Source organism: Etheostoma cragini, chromosome 12 (assembly GCF_013103735.1).
Source record: "Etheostoma cragini isolate CJK2018 chromosome 12, CSU_Ecrag_1.0, whole genome shotgun sequence".
NCBI classification, from domain to species: domain Eukaryota; kingdom Metazoa; phylum Chordata; class Actinopteri; order Perciformes; family Percidae; genus Etheostoma; species Etheostoma cragini.
Window position 1 is genome coordinate 12,756,684 of NC_048418.1, and position 16,754 is coordinate 12,773,437.

Sequence of the window (16,754 nt, forward strand, 5' to 3'; positions counted from 1 at the left end):
CTTCCCCCAACTCTTCTGTGAGACTGTTGATCTCATCAAGGAGCTATTTTGAGGGAGGGATGTTGAAACCTGTTAAAAAACAAAAACATACTAGAAGCTATGTTGAATTATATAACTGGGTTTTAGAAATACATTTTTCTTAAAAGGGCTCATTTTGAATCAGAGCAGAGAGAAAGTAGAGAGAGAATGCAGAGGGGCACAGAGGGATTGCCTTGTAGAGAGACTTGAAAAGAGAGGCTAATGTTCCCTCTGATCTAACCGCCTGAGACAATGGAGACCTTGATGGAGGGAGGACTGGCTGTGTTGAGGAATGGAGCAGTTGCCTGCAGATCAACTATTACTTTTCATAGTGGCTCACTGAGGGATGGAATTCATTACATGGCTGAAGGAGAAACAGACAGGGACAGAGGAGAGGAAAAACAGAAGAAGAAAGAGATGGAGATAGGCAGACTCAGACAGCAAAAACAGAGAAAAGGAAGTGATCCTCCCTGCAGTAAATGTAATAACTGAAGGGAACCTGCATGCACTACTAAAAGAGTTAAATAAGGTCGCTCTGTGCTTTGTTTTGTTGTTTTTTTCCCTGGAAATGTCTTAAAGCTTTTAGCATAAGTCTTTCTTTCCATCTGAGGGCTTCACAGCCAGCCACTGACTCATAGGTGAAAAAACATCAGAGCAATGCTGGAAGTCACACACAGGGTACAAACACGCACACATCTATTTTCTCTTCTCAGACACATACACAATTGTGTCCAAGTTTTATTGACGCTAACAGTCTTATCAACAGGTGAAGATTATGATAATAATAATAATAATAATAATAATAATAATAATACATTTTTATTTAAACGTGCCTTTCTCAGCACTCAAGGACGCCGTACAGGGTATACATACATAAGGCATTTTAAAAACAGCAAAAATTACTATAACAACAATATAACAAATATAAAAACTATAACTACAATAACAACAGAAAAGGGCAAATTCACAAACGGATGTGTTTTGAGTTGTGATTTGAAATGGGGGAATGAATCGATGTTTCTAAGTTGGGGTGGTAATGAGTTCCAGAGACGGGGAGCAGACGGGTGGAGGGAGTGGGACGCTGGAGGAGATCAGACAAATATGGGAGGGCGAGGTTGTGGATGGCCTTGAATGCAAACAGGAGGACATTTAATTGGATATGGAACTGGACCGGGAGCCCCGAGACCAAAGAGAAGAGAGTTGCAGTAATCCAGACAGGCAGTGATGAGACTGTGGACAAGGATGGGGGGTAAGAGAGGGGCGGAGGCGATTGATGTTTCGTAGGTGGTATAGGCAGACTGCGTAATGTTATTGATATGGGGTTGAAAGAATAGTGTGCTGTGAAGGATGACACCCAGACTCTTAACCTTGGGGAAGGGTGAGACGGAGAAGTCATCAATAGTGAGAGAAAAACTGTCGGTTTTGGATAGAGTGGATTATCCTCTTTAACCCTGTTATACCGACCCCATAACTTCCAAAGATTACTGGTCCTCTTTCCTCTTTCTGTGTGTGTGTGTGTGTGTGTGTGTGTGTGTGTGTGGCTTCCACGTAAAAATAGTTTTGTAGTTGTCACATGTGATTTTTACATGTTGATATGAGTCTACATGGCACAGCTTGAGAAAGCTGAGACATACAACGTATGTCCACATGTTTTTCTACAAACAGGGACTGGCCTGTTGGCTGAATGCAGCCTGTCAACAAATGAAGAGATTTCAACACTGGAAACACAGTAGAGGAAACAATAGAAGAGATAAGCAAAGAAGACAGAAGGTGAACGGGTGGGTTGTATATGAGAAAATGAAAAAAAATTGCAAATACAGAAGAATTTATTATCCCACAGAAAGTGCTAATAAGAGGAATTCTTTGTGAGATGTACAGCTACGGAGTTTGTTTTAAGTGCACATGGCATGGCCTCTCCTTTCAGCTTGAAAGGAATGTTCCCTTAGTAGGCTAAGCCACATTTTCTCACATTTAGATTTAAGATTTAGACATTGAGCAATTTTCAATGCAATGTAATGTTTTAAGTTCATTTAGAATTAGTTGATTAACCATTCAATCAGAGAAAAGTTTAACCATTTAAAGGTCCCATGGAATGAAAATTTCACTTCATGAAGTTTTTTAACATTAATACGAGATCCCCCAACCTGCCTATGGTCCCCCAGTGGCTAGAAATGGTGATAGCTGTAAACCGAGCCCTGGGCATCCTGCTCTGCCTTTGATCAAATGAACGATCAGATGGGCCGATCAGAAATCTTGCACCTTATGAGGTCGCAAGGGGCAAGGTTATCTCCCCTTTCTCTGCTTTGCCTGCCCAGAGAATTTTGCCCACCCATGAGAGACATTGTTGCTTTGAAACAGGCGACAAGTGGCCACCCCCCCAGCCTCCACCTTGCCCCCCTCTCTCCTCCTCAAAAGCCACAGACTCAGAAATGGCACATACTAAGGGAAGGTCATTGTGGGACTGGCTCTAGTGACTGAAATTCTGCACCAAGGCTGAACTTTGGGAAAGAGACTTGAGACACAGTATGAGGGGATCACTAAGCCCTACATAAAAGCATCCAAAGAGCACCATGTCATGGGACCTTTATGTTATTTTCTCTGCTTTTGTCTGTGTTGTATCACTATATGTAGAGTAAATTGATTATCCTCAGGTTTTAGATTGTTGGTTGGACAAAACGAGACATATGATGAAGTCACTTTGGGCTCTTAGAACTTGTAGTGGGCAATTTTCACTATGTTTTGAAATTTCATAGATGAAACAATAATTGAAAAAACATTTCAAATGAATCAAAAGTTACTATGAGTTGCAGTCCTAGATATATTTTAACACAGTCAGGATGTATTCCATGTCAGCATTATATCAAACAAGCTTCAGCAATTTTTGAACTGATTTTTTTTTTTTTAAATCTGATTACAGAATCTTTCTTAATTTTTTTTCCAATTTTTATTCATGATTTATGGCCACACTTCTTTAAAATGTTTTATTTTTCTTTTCACATTACTTAGACTTTTTTTTTACCCTGAATTGACCTATTTATTAAGGTTTGTCCCACTCATTCTTTGCTGGGGATGTTTCTCATTGTTGACCCGCAAGTCTTTCTTGGGTACGGTCATTTTGCCAGAGCTGAGTGTTTCCCGATGAATTTAGCTGGCCTTGAGTAAATATTGATGTCTTATGATCTGCCTGGCTCATATTCGGACTTCACTGCAGCACAGTGCCAGTTGACCCACATTTCTCTTTTATCAGAGTCTGTGAATTAATGAACGTACGCAGGCAAACTAACCTACTTACTGACACCACAGATCATAAATTGTTTGGTCAGAAGTGCTTAGCTGAGCAAATTCCTTAGTTCACCCCGAAACTGAGCTAAAAAGGAAATTCCTGTAGATGCTGTGGTGTTAGTCTTGTGGGATCCTACCAGAAACAGACCTACTGTCTGAATTCTTTGAATGGATAAAACATGAATGATGAAATCCATGATTTACCCGCTGAATCTGAAGAGGAATGTTCCAACTTGAAAGCATGTGTGTGGTATGTAGCTCTATTCTGGCAAAAGTAACCAGAAAAATTGCAGTCATGAAAACAATCTCACCTCAGTGTACACCTCTGTGTACATGTCAACCAGGGAGTGGCCCAGAGCTGCTTGGATCTTTGGCAACTCTGACCCAGGAACATGTTCAGCCACCAGGTTCCACAGGGACTGGCCACGGCACCCGAGCTGGTTTCCATCGAGAGACTGCATAGGAATGGAAATCTAGGAGTCAAGGAACAGAGAAGTTAAAGTACAAATTTGAGTTAGCCCACTTGTACATGAACTTTATTCACAAAATAGAGATTGTACTGGTAAACTATTATTTCTATATATTTATAGTCTTAGCTCTACATTGAGTACTTTTACCTTTGGTTACAACACTTCCGCCCCTGAAGGATCATGGGGGGATTGTTTTTTTTAACTAACGTTACTGTTGCCTTTACTCAAATAACTTTTACGTTAACTCGCACTGAGTTTTGCATTAATGTTAGTCGTCATTTCCGTAACTTCCGCAATTTTTAAGTAAAATGTTGCATAAAGTTACAGGTTCTTGTAACAAATGCTTCTCTCACCACCAACAGCAGCTGTTCTCTGCATTGAGGTTCCTCTTGCTTTGTAACGTTGTTGTTTTTAGCTATTTCATTGACATCTCGCTCTTATCGGGAAAGCTAGCAAACCTAGCTAAACAAAACGGGAACGGTGTTCCCATAATGTATTTTAAACACGTACAATCAAATGATAAAACTGCTTGGGTAAAACACGGAGACATTTAATAAAATCTGTTTTTTATGTTGCTAAAATGGAGAAAAAAACTCTCACCTAACTGCAACCAGCACGCCAAGGCTCTGGTATCCAGGGTAAACGTTCCAGTTGCTATGAGAAGATATCGCGAGATCTCTCGTAACTGTCAACATTTGTGTGCCACAGTCTGTGGTAATACAGAAAACAGACTTGCTTTCTAATTATAACGCGATAAAAATGCATTACAGAATGACACAATGTAACAAATTACATTAACGTCAATTACATGCTTTGTAGACTTAAGTAATTACCAACAATGAACACACTACATGACCACCATGTGCAATTACAAAAAGACATTAACATATAGTCTGCGCTATAGGCCTACGTTGAGATGATAGGGGGAGGGACAGACTTCAGCCTTCAGCGAGACTGGCGTGTGAATGAGAGCTCTCGGAGAGGCAACGACTATAACTTTCCCTCTTTATGCCCCTCAACCTCCACCCCCTTCCGGACTCTTTGCAGAAGTGTGCACAGCCCCAGTAGACCGCTGTGGGATGAGGACTGAGGTAATGCCAAGGATATTTGCGTCCAGTAACAATGTAATAAACTCGGGTAATGTGTCTACCAAATCCCAGCTGGACCGCAGTAGCTGTTTCTTGGTAACCTTTTTTGTTTTGGGCAAGGTGGATCAAATAAATCAAAATGGTTTTTAGTGAGCGCCTTTCCTTTGAGCACAGAATACGCACGGCCGTTTTGGCACTACTGCTTTGCGCACAGGCCGGTTTTGGCTTCTCAGTCGCCACACAGCAGGAAAGCACCTGCGAGGCCAACGGCAGCATATACTTTGTAGGGGAATGGTATTTTCTGGACTCTGATCACTGCACCCAGTGTGAATGCACCACCGAGGGCTCCGCATGTTCCCGCACTGAGTGCACTTCGCTCCCGGCTGCATGCATCCATGTCAGCCACTACCCCACCGACTGCTGCCCCAGGTGCGAGAAGATCGGGTGTGAGTACCGAGGAGTGGTGTACGAACTGGGAAGGAACTTCCAGGTAAGCCTGCAAGCTCTGATACCTGGTAGCATGCAAAAACGGGGATGGCCTGGGACGGCTTGAGTATGGATGGGGACTTAATGACCCTATTCTCATAAGGTTTTAATGTTATCATACATAGGCCTACAGCAATTTACATAACATTCACTAAATATCTACACAGTATACAGAGCAATGGTTCCCATCTTGGTGGTTAGGTCTCAAGAAATGTAAGGGGACATCAGATGATTGAATCAATTACAGAGAGAAAGAAAAAAAAAAGTATAATATATATATATACATATATATATATATATATATATATATATATATATATATATATATATATATATATATATATATATATATATATATATATATATATATATATATACTATACACAGTATATATTAGCTATATCGGTAATTAGGGGGTCATAAGCAGACATTAGTTAATCTTAAGGGGTCACAAAGGTTGGAAAGAACTGATATAGAGTACAGTTTAGTTTTTCTATTATTTGTGGTGGTACCTAAGTGTACTACTAGGACTAGATGTTAGAATCCCTTGATGTTCAGCACAAGCACTGTTGTTTCATTAAAGATAGGCCTACACTTATTTAGATTTGTAATTGTAGAATACACAAATACAGAACCCTGTGTTTAAAAAAATGGCCCTACTCAAAATTAAAAACTGCTGCATTTGTGAAGTATATATATTTTTGGAAATGTTTTAAACTGCACAGCAAACAGTATAGACTATATTTGTATAGGCTGTATGTGCAGTATAAGACTTATGTGCAACAGAAAAAATGGAAACTGGGGAAGCCAGATTGTAAATAACTGAAAGTATCTATCACACATATAGCCCAAAAACAACCTTACACGCCTAATACTGTTTCATGCAGGTTCACTCTGTTCTGCGACTGCCTGTAATTAAAATTTGTAAAATGCAACATATTTTTACCCACACTGTTTCCCTAAGTTTGTATGTTTTAACCATAATAAAGCTAAGCCGTAGTACTTCTCTTTCTGTGTATTTCCTTTCAAAATTCTGAACCGATGACTAAATGGGATGTTGGTATGTAACATGAGCATGAAGCTGGGAATTGGAGGTGAAGGGCGCCCCCTTTTGAGATGGCATAAAGGAGGGCTTGGTGAGAGATGCTGGTTAGAAATAAAATCCATGTTGAGTCTCATGCTGTTTGTGTGTATGCGTGTGTGCATTTTCCCAGCCATCAGAATGTGAGCAGTGCACTTGTGACAGTGATGGCATCGCCCGCTGTCTAGTTGCAGATTGTGCCCCTCCACCATGTGTCAACCCTGTCTACCAGCCTGGGAAATGCTGCCCTGAATGCAGGGAGGGTAAGTGGAAAATAGCATAAAATAGTCGAAAGTAAAATAAAACACAATTGGCCTCTCAAAAATGAAAGTGCATGCACTTGACTGTATTTGATTCCCAGTTTTTAGTATCTGTTCATCTGCAGTTATACTTACCTCTGTTGCTTATCTCCCTCCAGGTCCTAACTGCTACGTTGATGCGTCACGTAGCCAGGTGATCCCTGCAGGAGAGCCCATCTGGGTCGACTCCTGCACCAAGTGTCGTTGTCACGATGGTCAGGATGCCGGCTACTGGGAGGGAAACCGTCTCGCCACCTGTTCCCGCATCAAAAACTGTACGCTTGAACAACAGTCTACCAAAAAAAACTGATTCCTTCTGTCAGCAGAGAACCAGCTGTTACCCTAAAGTATTCAGTCTGTCCCTGATGGCTACATCAACTACACAGCTTCAACCCTTTAAGAGCATGCTGAACCTTCCTGTGCTGCTGAAATGGATAATCTGCAACTTCAAAAATTCAAATTCTGTTTTTTGAAAACAAAACTTAACAAAAAAACCAATAAATCTTTTAAAACAAACACCAAAAGCCATCAGAACAGATATGCTGCCATTCCACAAGGACTTTTCAACCAGGGTTTCTGCAATATTGAAGAGACCCACTGAATTTGTCCACTTTGGTGGACGAGGCAACCAATTATCAGAACATAGCTAAATGTTACAAACAATGTTGAAATTCAAAGCTGATTTGACAGACCGGTTAAAGCTCAAGGTTCTCAGAATGTCAGTGGGTTTTGGGAATTTGATTACCAGCAAAGTAAAATATCAACAAAGACAATATATAATAGTGGTCCTGTTATGTAGATGGACTCACGCTCAGTATCTGCATATAATAACTTTATTAGTTTAGAATATATTGTGCTTCCATATTGCATATTACTACATTTAGTTGTGTTTAATCAAAGTACGACAAAGTGAGTACACAATGCATAGAGGGTGGTTGGTGGAGTATCAATCCCTGATACCTGAATCAAGAAGAACAGACTTTATCTTGTTTTTCAAGAAGATGGTTTGTAGTCCTTGTAAACCACGGATAAAAGAGAAATTATTAAGGAAATCAAAAAAAAAACTCTCTCCATTTAATAGTATGGACTGCAGTGATGTAAAGATAACATGCTTTATTTAGAGGGTCTCAAACACCCTCAACCCTTGAGCCTTACATGATATAATTATACTATTATTAAACAATTTTGATGGGAACTAGAACAAACTTGGACTTTGAAAGATGACCGCACTCCAGATATGTACCATTTATATTTTATATGCCTGTCCACGGTTTCTTTCAAAAAGTTTTTAGAGTTTTTAAGAGGGAGAGAATAGGAAACTTTTATACAAGCTAGTTACCCAGGAGGCATACTTTTTAATTTCCAGGCACCTGCTTTGGGACACAACTGGCAACATAACGAGGCCAATGAGATTATTGGATGATAAGATATTGTAATTGACCTGTCACGGGTTGATGCACCAGCCAAATGTATGCACAGCTGTGATGCAATTTAGACTAGGAAATGGCTTAGCAAAGCAATTAACAATTTGTAACTGTCCTATAAATTCTACAGTTCAATATCCAGGCTAATTGAAATAGAAAGTATGAGAATATGGCCTAACATATGACTCCACAGTAGTTATAGTAAGAAGCGATATTTAAAAGGGTTGTTATTTGTGCATGTACAACGTATAGAGAAGGAAAAACTAATCAACTGCTTTATTAATTTCTCATTAGAAATAATGTGTAAACTTTCTTAGAAATAGCTGCCTGCTATTTCCACTGTTACTAAAGAAATTGATCTTCTTTATAAAGATCTTCAGAGTATGATGAAAGAGAAGGGTATTGTCATTTTATATAGGTTTATATGCAGCAGATCTTCCTACTGTTATTTGTCATTATCTACCAATTTAATCATGAGGGATCTTGAAATAAAAGCCTACAATGATATTTTCTTGTTATATGTCACATGCAGGGTTGATGCCTATAATGGCATTTCTGTACTGGATAAATAAGACTCCCAAGCTGTTGCTTTATTAAGTACTGTCGTTACAACTGACGCGTTTCAATGCCCTAATTCTCCCTGAAAAGCTTCTTTATGCAAGTTTGTGAGTAAGATGAAACCTTTAGGGTTATGAACACCTTTTAAATCTTATTTTATCAGGCTTTATGAATGAATACACTCTTATTACATTTACTTAAGGGGAGTATTCAAATCAAACAGTGACAAGACTGAATGGTGGCCGTAGAATATGATTTATCATCTTAATTATCAAATAATCAGAAAGACACTAGGTTAAAGGAATAGTCTGACATTTATGTCATATGCATATTTTATTTCTTGCTGGGAGTTCAATGAGAAGAGTAGATTCAATCTTCTCATCAAACTCTCAGAAAAAGCCTTGAATGCCAAACTATGCCTTTAAGTGCAGTTTCAATTAATGCCTAAATTAAAAGGAAACCCAAATGAATCACACCCACTAATCATGTGGTGTGTAATGCTGGTAATAAACGCCATCGTCTAGCAAAATATTCCAAATTAAAACACCTTTTCATGTCCATTAAAAATCTTTCACTTTGTGTTTCTTCCAACAAGTCCTTTAAAGCATGCAACAACAAAGGTCGTTTATTCTTACCCTATAATACGACCAACAGGAGTATTTCATAAATAGCGTCCCTAGACGTGAAAGGAAATATTACCCACATGAGCGCTTTGCGTCCCCATATCTAAACCAGAGAACAGCAGCGCAGTTTTAAACGTGTCATTAATGTTGTGAAACGGTCGCTGTTTGGTTATGTTAAGGCACCAAAACTACTTAGTTAAGTTTAGAAAAAGATGGTGGCATTGGTAACCATCTGTGTTACATAACGTCTGATTGTATGTAAAGTAAAACAAACTAAAAACATAATGGTTTACTTTTAAACTCCTGTGTTTGACCCATAGTCTTGCATTGCCTAGTCTATATCTATAGATATACAACGTATATCTATGTATACATTGTTCCACTTCTGGGATTGCTCCGGTGCCACTGGAAATTCAATCGAATGTCAGTCTTTTTGGCCAGATGTCCGTTACCTTCTGCATTTTTGTGTTGGAAGTTCAAATTTCATTTTTCTGTCGCACAACTACAACAACCTTTAATCGAACACACGTTCCACCAAAACAATCTTGAGGCTATTTTGCAGCAGCACAGTGGCTCTGTCATGCAGTCCATGACAATTGGGATTGGTTTAAAGAAATGCCAATAAACCAGAGCACGTTTTTCTCCCGTCCCAGAATGCTGTGTGGACTACCCAGTCCCTCCTTCGAAGCGTTGTTAAGGAATGTCTACCTATAAATTTCCATTTCCACACTGTGGAGGAACACATCCACAACCCCAACTGGCCTCCTGTTATAATCATGGAGGCCACTAGAGGGCGCCATCACTATACACCTTAATCTGAGTCGTAAATGCGGCTTGAACAAAATACTTATGGGAGCGTTTTTCGGGAATGACAGTCTAGTTTTCCTCTTGAGTTGTGTCTTTTAACTTTATTTGAATATTTTCCTGTTGTGTGAACAGTCTCTGATGTCTGAGAGGACACCACCCTAATTTTCCCTAAAGAGCTTTTGGGACCAGTACTCCCCATAAAACAATAAAAGAATGAGAAAAGCAGTAGAAAGTAAAAGAGAGAAAGCTTTGCTTTGTAGCAATTAAGATTTGTTTGTACTTTTAGGAGGGTGGCAGGAAGCACAGAAGTAATTAAGTAAAGTAAAGAAGTAATGCCGAGTTTAATCCACAAGGTGGTTTAAAATGTTAGTCCACTAAGTTACCTGGACCACACACAAACAACAGTAACAGGTTTATTTGGCTTGTCATGGCAACAAGAAACAGGGTTGCCTAAAAACTATATTACGATATTACATTACAAAGCTGCCTGCAGGTTATAACTCATTTATTATGAGGTTTCTATTCATTCACCAGTGTGAGTGTCTTTTTTACACATGTACTCCCACAGTAAGCAACTGACACCGCCATCACACAACTTTTAACCATTTGATTTATTGATTGTATAGAAAAAGTAGGTTTGATATGACGTAATGCATTCTATATAAGATATAACATTTTCAACATTCAATGTACAAAAAACAGCTAGAGATACAGTATTATTTTTTTTAAATGCCCAGAGGCCTGAAAGTCCTTTCTGCTCTTTGCAGCAAGAAATGTATTTGAAAAAAAACAAAGTTTCTTCACCACCTGAGGTGTGCTTAACATCTGGAACATCTTCAAAAGTCAAGAGTCCATTAAAAGAAACATCAAGCGCTCCTTAGTTGTTCTCATTCTCAAGTAAAGGAAACCTTTCAAATACTATTTTTGCTGGAGTTTTTGTTGCTGATCTTTTAAATCTATATCCCAAGTTACTGTTTATGCACACTGGGGCCTCTCTTTCTATTTCCTTTATTGTGTCTCAGCTTGTACTTTCTCATGTAACTGACCGCATAAAGGGTTGCCTGTAATTTGTCAGAACAGCCTTGATGAAGCTGGAATTGATCCTACTGTAATTTTAAAGTTCAATGAGGAGTACACATCCTGTAAAAACAGTTGTGTAATGTCTTCTGTGGAGGGAGCAAGACCTGAATGTATTTTGAGAGTCAAATAATAGAGTTGAGAAGTGGAAAAATATTCTTTTTCCAGAAGTATTTTTTCCAACTTGAATTTGTGAACAGAACACAGCGCCAGTAGTTGGCAAATTTGTCCTCGCTTGACCCAAAAATCCAAAATGAATTAATGGGGGTCATTAAGTCCCCATCCATAAGCTGTAGACTGGAAAATCTTTTATCTCAACAGCGTCTTGATTGGATGTTTCTTGCCAAAATATATGTTGAGAGATGTAGTTAACATCTCCACCAATGTTTTTATGTACAATCTTTTAGACTAGAAAAGAACACAATGGTTCTAACACCGTTGTTAATCTTTTGTTCTGATGATTTCACCAGAAAAGTTTCATGCTAATCCAAGCAGTAGAAGTGCTGTGAGTTACATTGTCTATGGGAAAAAATAATGAGATAGGCTCTTATTCTGGACTAAAGTCAGGATATCTCGGCCTCTGTTACTTCAATTTGAACCATTTCTTTATTTTTCAAAAGTCACCTAACTTTATGAAAGTAGAAAAATAATGCTTAAATACTGTAAGAAGGGGAAAAAAAATCAAAGCAACAGCTGTAATTGTGTATACTGTGTACTGATCACAAGGGTTTAAAATCAATAAGATGAATTAGAGGCAAAGAGGAAGAAATCTATTTGGGAAAAGAAGCATGACTGCATTATAAACTGAAAGGAATCCAACCTTTAAAACATGTTATCACCTCATGCCACACTTGAAACAATGACTTTGAAGCTAGATAAATGGTAGATGGGAACAAATCTGTAATATTGCACTGGATGAGCTATAGTATGAAGAAGGGATTGTATTGACTTCTCCATAGGTAGCCTGCCCACTGAGGACAACTCCCTAAGAGAGTTCTGCACTCTGAGATAGAAAAATAAAGATACAATAAGTGGCACAGATTCAGAGACACAAAGAGAGGCCCTGTCGATATCTATTAAAAGAAGAAGCACTCTTGTGAGACAAAGCTGCGCCTGAAGTTGGCCAACCACAAAGCAAAACAGTGCCATTGACACAGACAGCCTGGACTGGCAGTGTAAGAAAGAAAAGGCAATGAAAGGCGAGATAATGCAAAGAAAAAAGGAAGACAGTGTGAAGGGGTGTGTGCGTGCGTGTGCGTGTGCATGCGAGAGAGAGAAAGAGAGAGAGAATGAGAGGAGTAATCAAACCTTCCAACAGGCTCAGGCAAAGATGACGGAGAGCCAAACAGATGGGAACATTTTTGCCTCAAGGCTGATCAAAGAGGAGGCCAACAATACACCATTTTCACCAAAATAAAAGCCCCAACTTGTTCTGAATGATATACAATTCAAACAGTTACAGCATTGCACACACATCTTCTGTCTGTTTAAAATCTCAAAGATTGGTGGAAAAACTTTGTGTAGGTTTTACATGATTTTTAAAAATTCAAACAAATATAAGTTCATTTCTGTACTACCAGTCTTAAAAAACACATCATCATCGATTAGTTATACACCCAAAAATGATCATTGAAATAGAAAAAAAAAAACCTTACTTGCCCCTTTAGTTTAGATAACTTCTGAAGGCATCAGTTTGCTGTTTAGGCGTCGACAATAACAACAACAGTAGAGACAAGCAAAAATAAACGAAGGATGAAGAGTGATAGAGAATCGCATAAAACGGTTTCAATACGCTGATGTCGGAAATCATAATCAGAAATTTAGTTTGTTTCTTTTTACACAGGGACAGTTAGGAAACTCATGTGACAAAAAGTTTGAAAATAAAAACAATAAAAAAATGTATCCGTCATCTATAGATAAGTGCGATGAAATACAGAACTGACAGCTGATGATAAAATCTGAAGCAGCAATAGAGATGTCAGTCAAACTGCTCAAAAAACAGCTTCAAATTACTGCCTTAAAATTCACAATATCCACCACCAGAAGACTACCGCCTCATAATTTCCTCTTTCCGGATGTGCTCGTCTTTTTATATCAATTTTAAAAAAAGATAGCAGAGAAAGGGAACACGGCATTGTAACAGTATCAATAGAGTTTTTATGACTTGTGATACTTTGTGAAAACGTTGTCCAGGTTACAATGTAGGCTAAGAAAATTATTTATCACCTGGTCATTTCTGTGAAGACAGTTTTAAGTTAGCTTTTGTATCGACAACACCTAATGTGCCATGAGTCTTTTCAGACAGCTTAGTTTAACGCCGTGTTTCCCATATACTGTACGTTCAGAAATTGTGTTAGATGTTCAACTTTCTAGTGAAAAATGTCTATTTCTACTTAATCAAAACTGTACCTCAAGCCAAATCCACCTTTACAGCTGAGGTTACCAAAATATGAATCTTGTTTTAAGAAATCATAAAATCATGGGATAAAATCATGACTGAGCTGTCAGTGTACATCGGCCTTGTTGTCTTCCGTTCCCCGATTTCATTTCAAAAGCATTCCCAAGGTAGCTCCACAACCCTGGATTCAGCACAGGAGAAAACAAGTCATATCTTCAACATGTTTACTTTTGTTGCAAAACCTATCCATCACACATTTTCGGTTTAATATATATATATATATATATATATATATATATATATATATATATATATATATATATAAATAAAGAGAACAAAAAGTGTTCTCAGGAGATTGTTGCTGCTGATGAACATGTTTTATCAGCGTGTCCCAGCACTGTAGATGCAGGCACAATACACATTCATTTATTGATAACGGAGGATTTGATTGAGTAATTAGACTCAAACTCCCTGACAAAGACCTCAATATTAAAACGTCTATTGGCATCATTTGTAAAGACGAGAGTCAGATGATGTCTTTGATATGCAATCCATCAGTTACAGTTCCATGGACCGTCACTGCATGTCATCATATTTCTTTAATGTTAGTTTGCCTCTAACAGAAATCCCCCTCCTCTTCTCTCTTCACTGTAAAGTAAAATGTTTTATGGCGTTTGTAAGGTTTGTTGTCCACCAGGAGTGTTATTTCCCTGATATTTAATATCCAAACCAGCAAGTACCACGTATCGTGTCTGTCTCCATGTACAAAGACATTTTTCTTTTTCATTCTGCTTATATGAACTTGGTCAATTATTCCAAAAATCCTTGATGCTTTCCGGTGTTACAGAACAGGCCATGAAAACTTTTCCAAAGTTTCAAATGATGTTGTTTTCTCATCTCAACCCTCTTGGCAATAGTTCCTGTCAATATCCTCTGTCGATATGCCACTGGATGCCAGAAGATTGGAAATGGAAAGATTTTAATAAAAAATCTGCTTCTAAGTTTGACGCCACCTTTGGTCAGCCACCGATATTCAAGCTTTGGTCCACACTCTTTCAATTCTGAAGTCACTGATCAGTAACGGTAGGAGGTGTGAAGCCATTGGCTGCTTGACGAAGTTGGAAAGAGCCTGAGTTCTGGTTAATGGCAAGCTAAAATCCCCCCGAAAAACAAAGGGAGGGGTAAAAAGAGAGAAAGAGACAATGATGTGATTATGACTCCTCTCTCTTTCACATCTTTCCAGATGTCAAGGATATGTGATCTCTTTATTTCCATCCTATAAACTCTTCTACTACTTGTCTTTTTCCCTCCAGTCACTGAGTCGACCCCCTCATCTTCCTCTCTCATTAGCCCTTAAAGGGCCGGGGCGGAGGTTTGCCAATCTCCACAGAGATATTTGTGTACAGCGGGTACCTTTTGACCTGAACCAGTCTGTAGGTCAGAGTGCTGATGCCGTCCTTCTTCATCGTGTTCTTTGTGTTCTGTATCTTATTAAATCTGGAGAGTGAAAGAAAAAAAAAAAAGAAGTCAAGGTGGAGGGAGGTACAGGGAAATAAGGGGACAATTTGTTAAAAACAATACTGCCAAAACTTCAAAAAAGAAAATCTAGATTTTTACACAGAATTTGTTGCCTCTATATCAGTGCATGTTTGTGTGCGTCAAAGTCGGTACTTCATAGTAGTGTGTTTGATTGCTTGGAGACGGGGACATCTAGGTTATTGTGTATTCATATTATGCTTCTGGAAATGTAGCTAATTACAGAACTGACATTTGACAATTTATCTGTTGGATTCAAAGTTTAACTCTTCTTACGACACAATGTTAAAGTGCAAGACTGCAAAAAAAAAAGAATCAATCAATGACAAAATGATAAGGTCTCTGACACTTGGCTTTCATTGGTGCAAACATCTGACAAAGGGGATCTCAGCAGCTTAAAGGTGTTTTAATAGAGCAGTAGTTCTTGACTCATTCTTAGCTCAAGAACGCTTAAACCCAGTGTCATTTTTTGTCTCCTGCTCCAGTTTACGAACAGTTCCGCTCAAATTATTCAGTTATTTACAACAAAAAGTCAAAGGAAAAAAGCATAGCTTTGTGTATAATAAAAAAAAGTTTTCTTATTTTCTCCTGTTCCCTTTTTTATTCTGTATTGTACCCTGAGCCAGTGAAGTGATTTAAGTACCGCAGTAATGTGTATGTGTAAGGACTCTGGTTGCTCCATTTTGAATATGTTGGAGTTGCCCTGCTGATTATTTGGATAATCCTGCAAAAAGAGCCTTACAGTAGTCTAACCTGCATGAGATAAAAGCAAACCCCAGTTTCTCAGAGTCAGTTTGAGATATATAAATGCTCAAAGTTTTGATAGATTTGTTATGTATAAGTTATAAAATGCTGTTTTGGTGATAAGGATGATGTGATTTTTAAAGTTGAGATCAGTATAAAACGGTACTCACAATAATGTAAATACACATTGGAAGTAATAAGAGAGAAAAAATAGTGCTCAAACATAGGGGAATTCATTATAAAGTCCTGTAACTACAACGGTCAAAACACATCCAAAACACATCCATTTAAACCCTTAAGATTTAAAGAGCCCGATGTTTGTATTTATTCCTTTTTTCTATCCCCCCCAGGTAACTCTACATTTCCAAAAACCTGAGAGCAGAGAGAAGTCAACTTCCAGTTTCATGTATGTCTTGACCAACAGGTGGTGGTATGGCGCTTCACTGCGTCTCAGTGAAAAGTATTATCCATTACATCCGCCTCAGTTTGTTTGAATTATGCTGGAATATCCTTCCCTATTGGCTGTGATTCAGCAGTTACATCAGAATCTGCTCTTAAGTTAGAATCTGCTCTGACTTTAGTATGGAAGATTGGAAAATAATTCACAGTGTGTCAGACAGTTACACAGTGCTGCTGTTCAGTTTGTGATGCAACCTCTAGCACCCAAACTGATTCATAACACAAACTCTCCCATCACCCGTGTCGTAGTATCAGTTTTAGCAGCCAGTCAGAATGGAAAGGAGGCCACAACAGCTTGTTTACAACACTCTTGTCTTAAAAATGCCATTTTTCATGTGTGAACAGAGAGAGAGCTGATGTGTGCATACGCACAGTCGTGCACATTCACTTTTTAAAAGACAGCT

General features: G+C 38.5%; 3 protein-coding genes across 3 annotated transcripts in view; 1 reads left to right on the forward strand and 2 right to left on the reverse strand.

Annotated features, from left to right (window-relative positions):
* The window catches only part of ccdc24 (coiled-coil domain containing 24), a 17,143-nt gene extending 12,686 nt beyond the window's left edge, over positions 1 to 4,457 (reverse strand). The window contains exons 1-2 of the mRNA XM_034887787.1: positions 4,371 to 4,457; positions 3,612 to 3,773 (exon numbers count right to left, since the gene is read on the reverse strand). Coding sequence (XP_034743678.1) covers positions 3,612 to 3,761 — 150 coding nt within the window. The 5' untranslated portion in view covers positions 3,762 to 3,773; positions 4,371 to 4,457. The remainder of the gene's footprint in view (positions 1 to 3,611; positions 3,774 to 4,370) is intronic.
* Positions 4,458 to 4,717: 260 nt separating this feature from the next.
* On the forward strand, positions 4,718 to 9,099 carry zgc:113531 (uncharacterized protein LOC541359 homolog). Its single transcript, XM_034887811.1, has 3 exons — positions 4,718 to 5,348; positions 6,559 to 6,688; positions 6,844 to 9,099. The coding sequence occupies exons 1-3, from the start codon at positions 4,998 to 5,000 to the stop codon at positions 7,032 to 7,034; spliced, it is 672 nt and encodes a 223-aa protein (XP_034743702.1). The 5' UTR covers positions 4,718 to 4,997; the 3' UTR covers positions 7,035 to 9,099.
* Positions 9,100 to 10,728: 1,629 nt separating this feature from the next.
* The window catches only part of b4galt2 (UDP-Gal:betaGlcNAc beta 1,4- galactosyltransferase, polypeptide 2), a 142,618-nt gene continuing 136,592 nt past the window's right edge, over positions 10,729 to 16,754 (reverse strand). Inside the window, exon 8 of the mRNA XM_034887810.1 lies at positions 10,729 to 15,108. Within this exon, the coding sequence (XP_034743701.1) occupies positions 14,958 to 15,108 (151 nt within the window). The 3' untranslated portion in view covers positions 10,729 to 14,957. The remainder of the gene's footprint in view (positions 15,109 to 16,754) is intronic.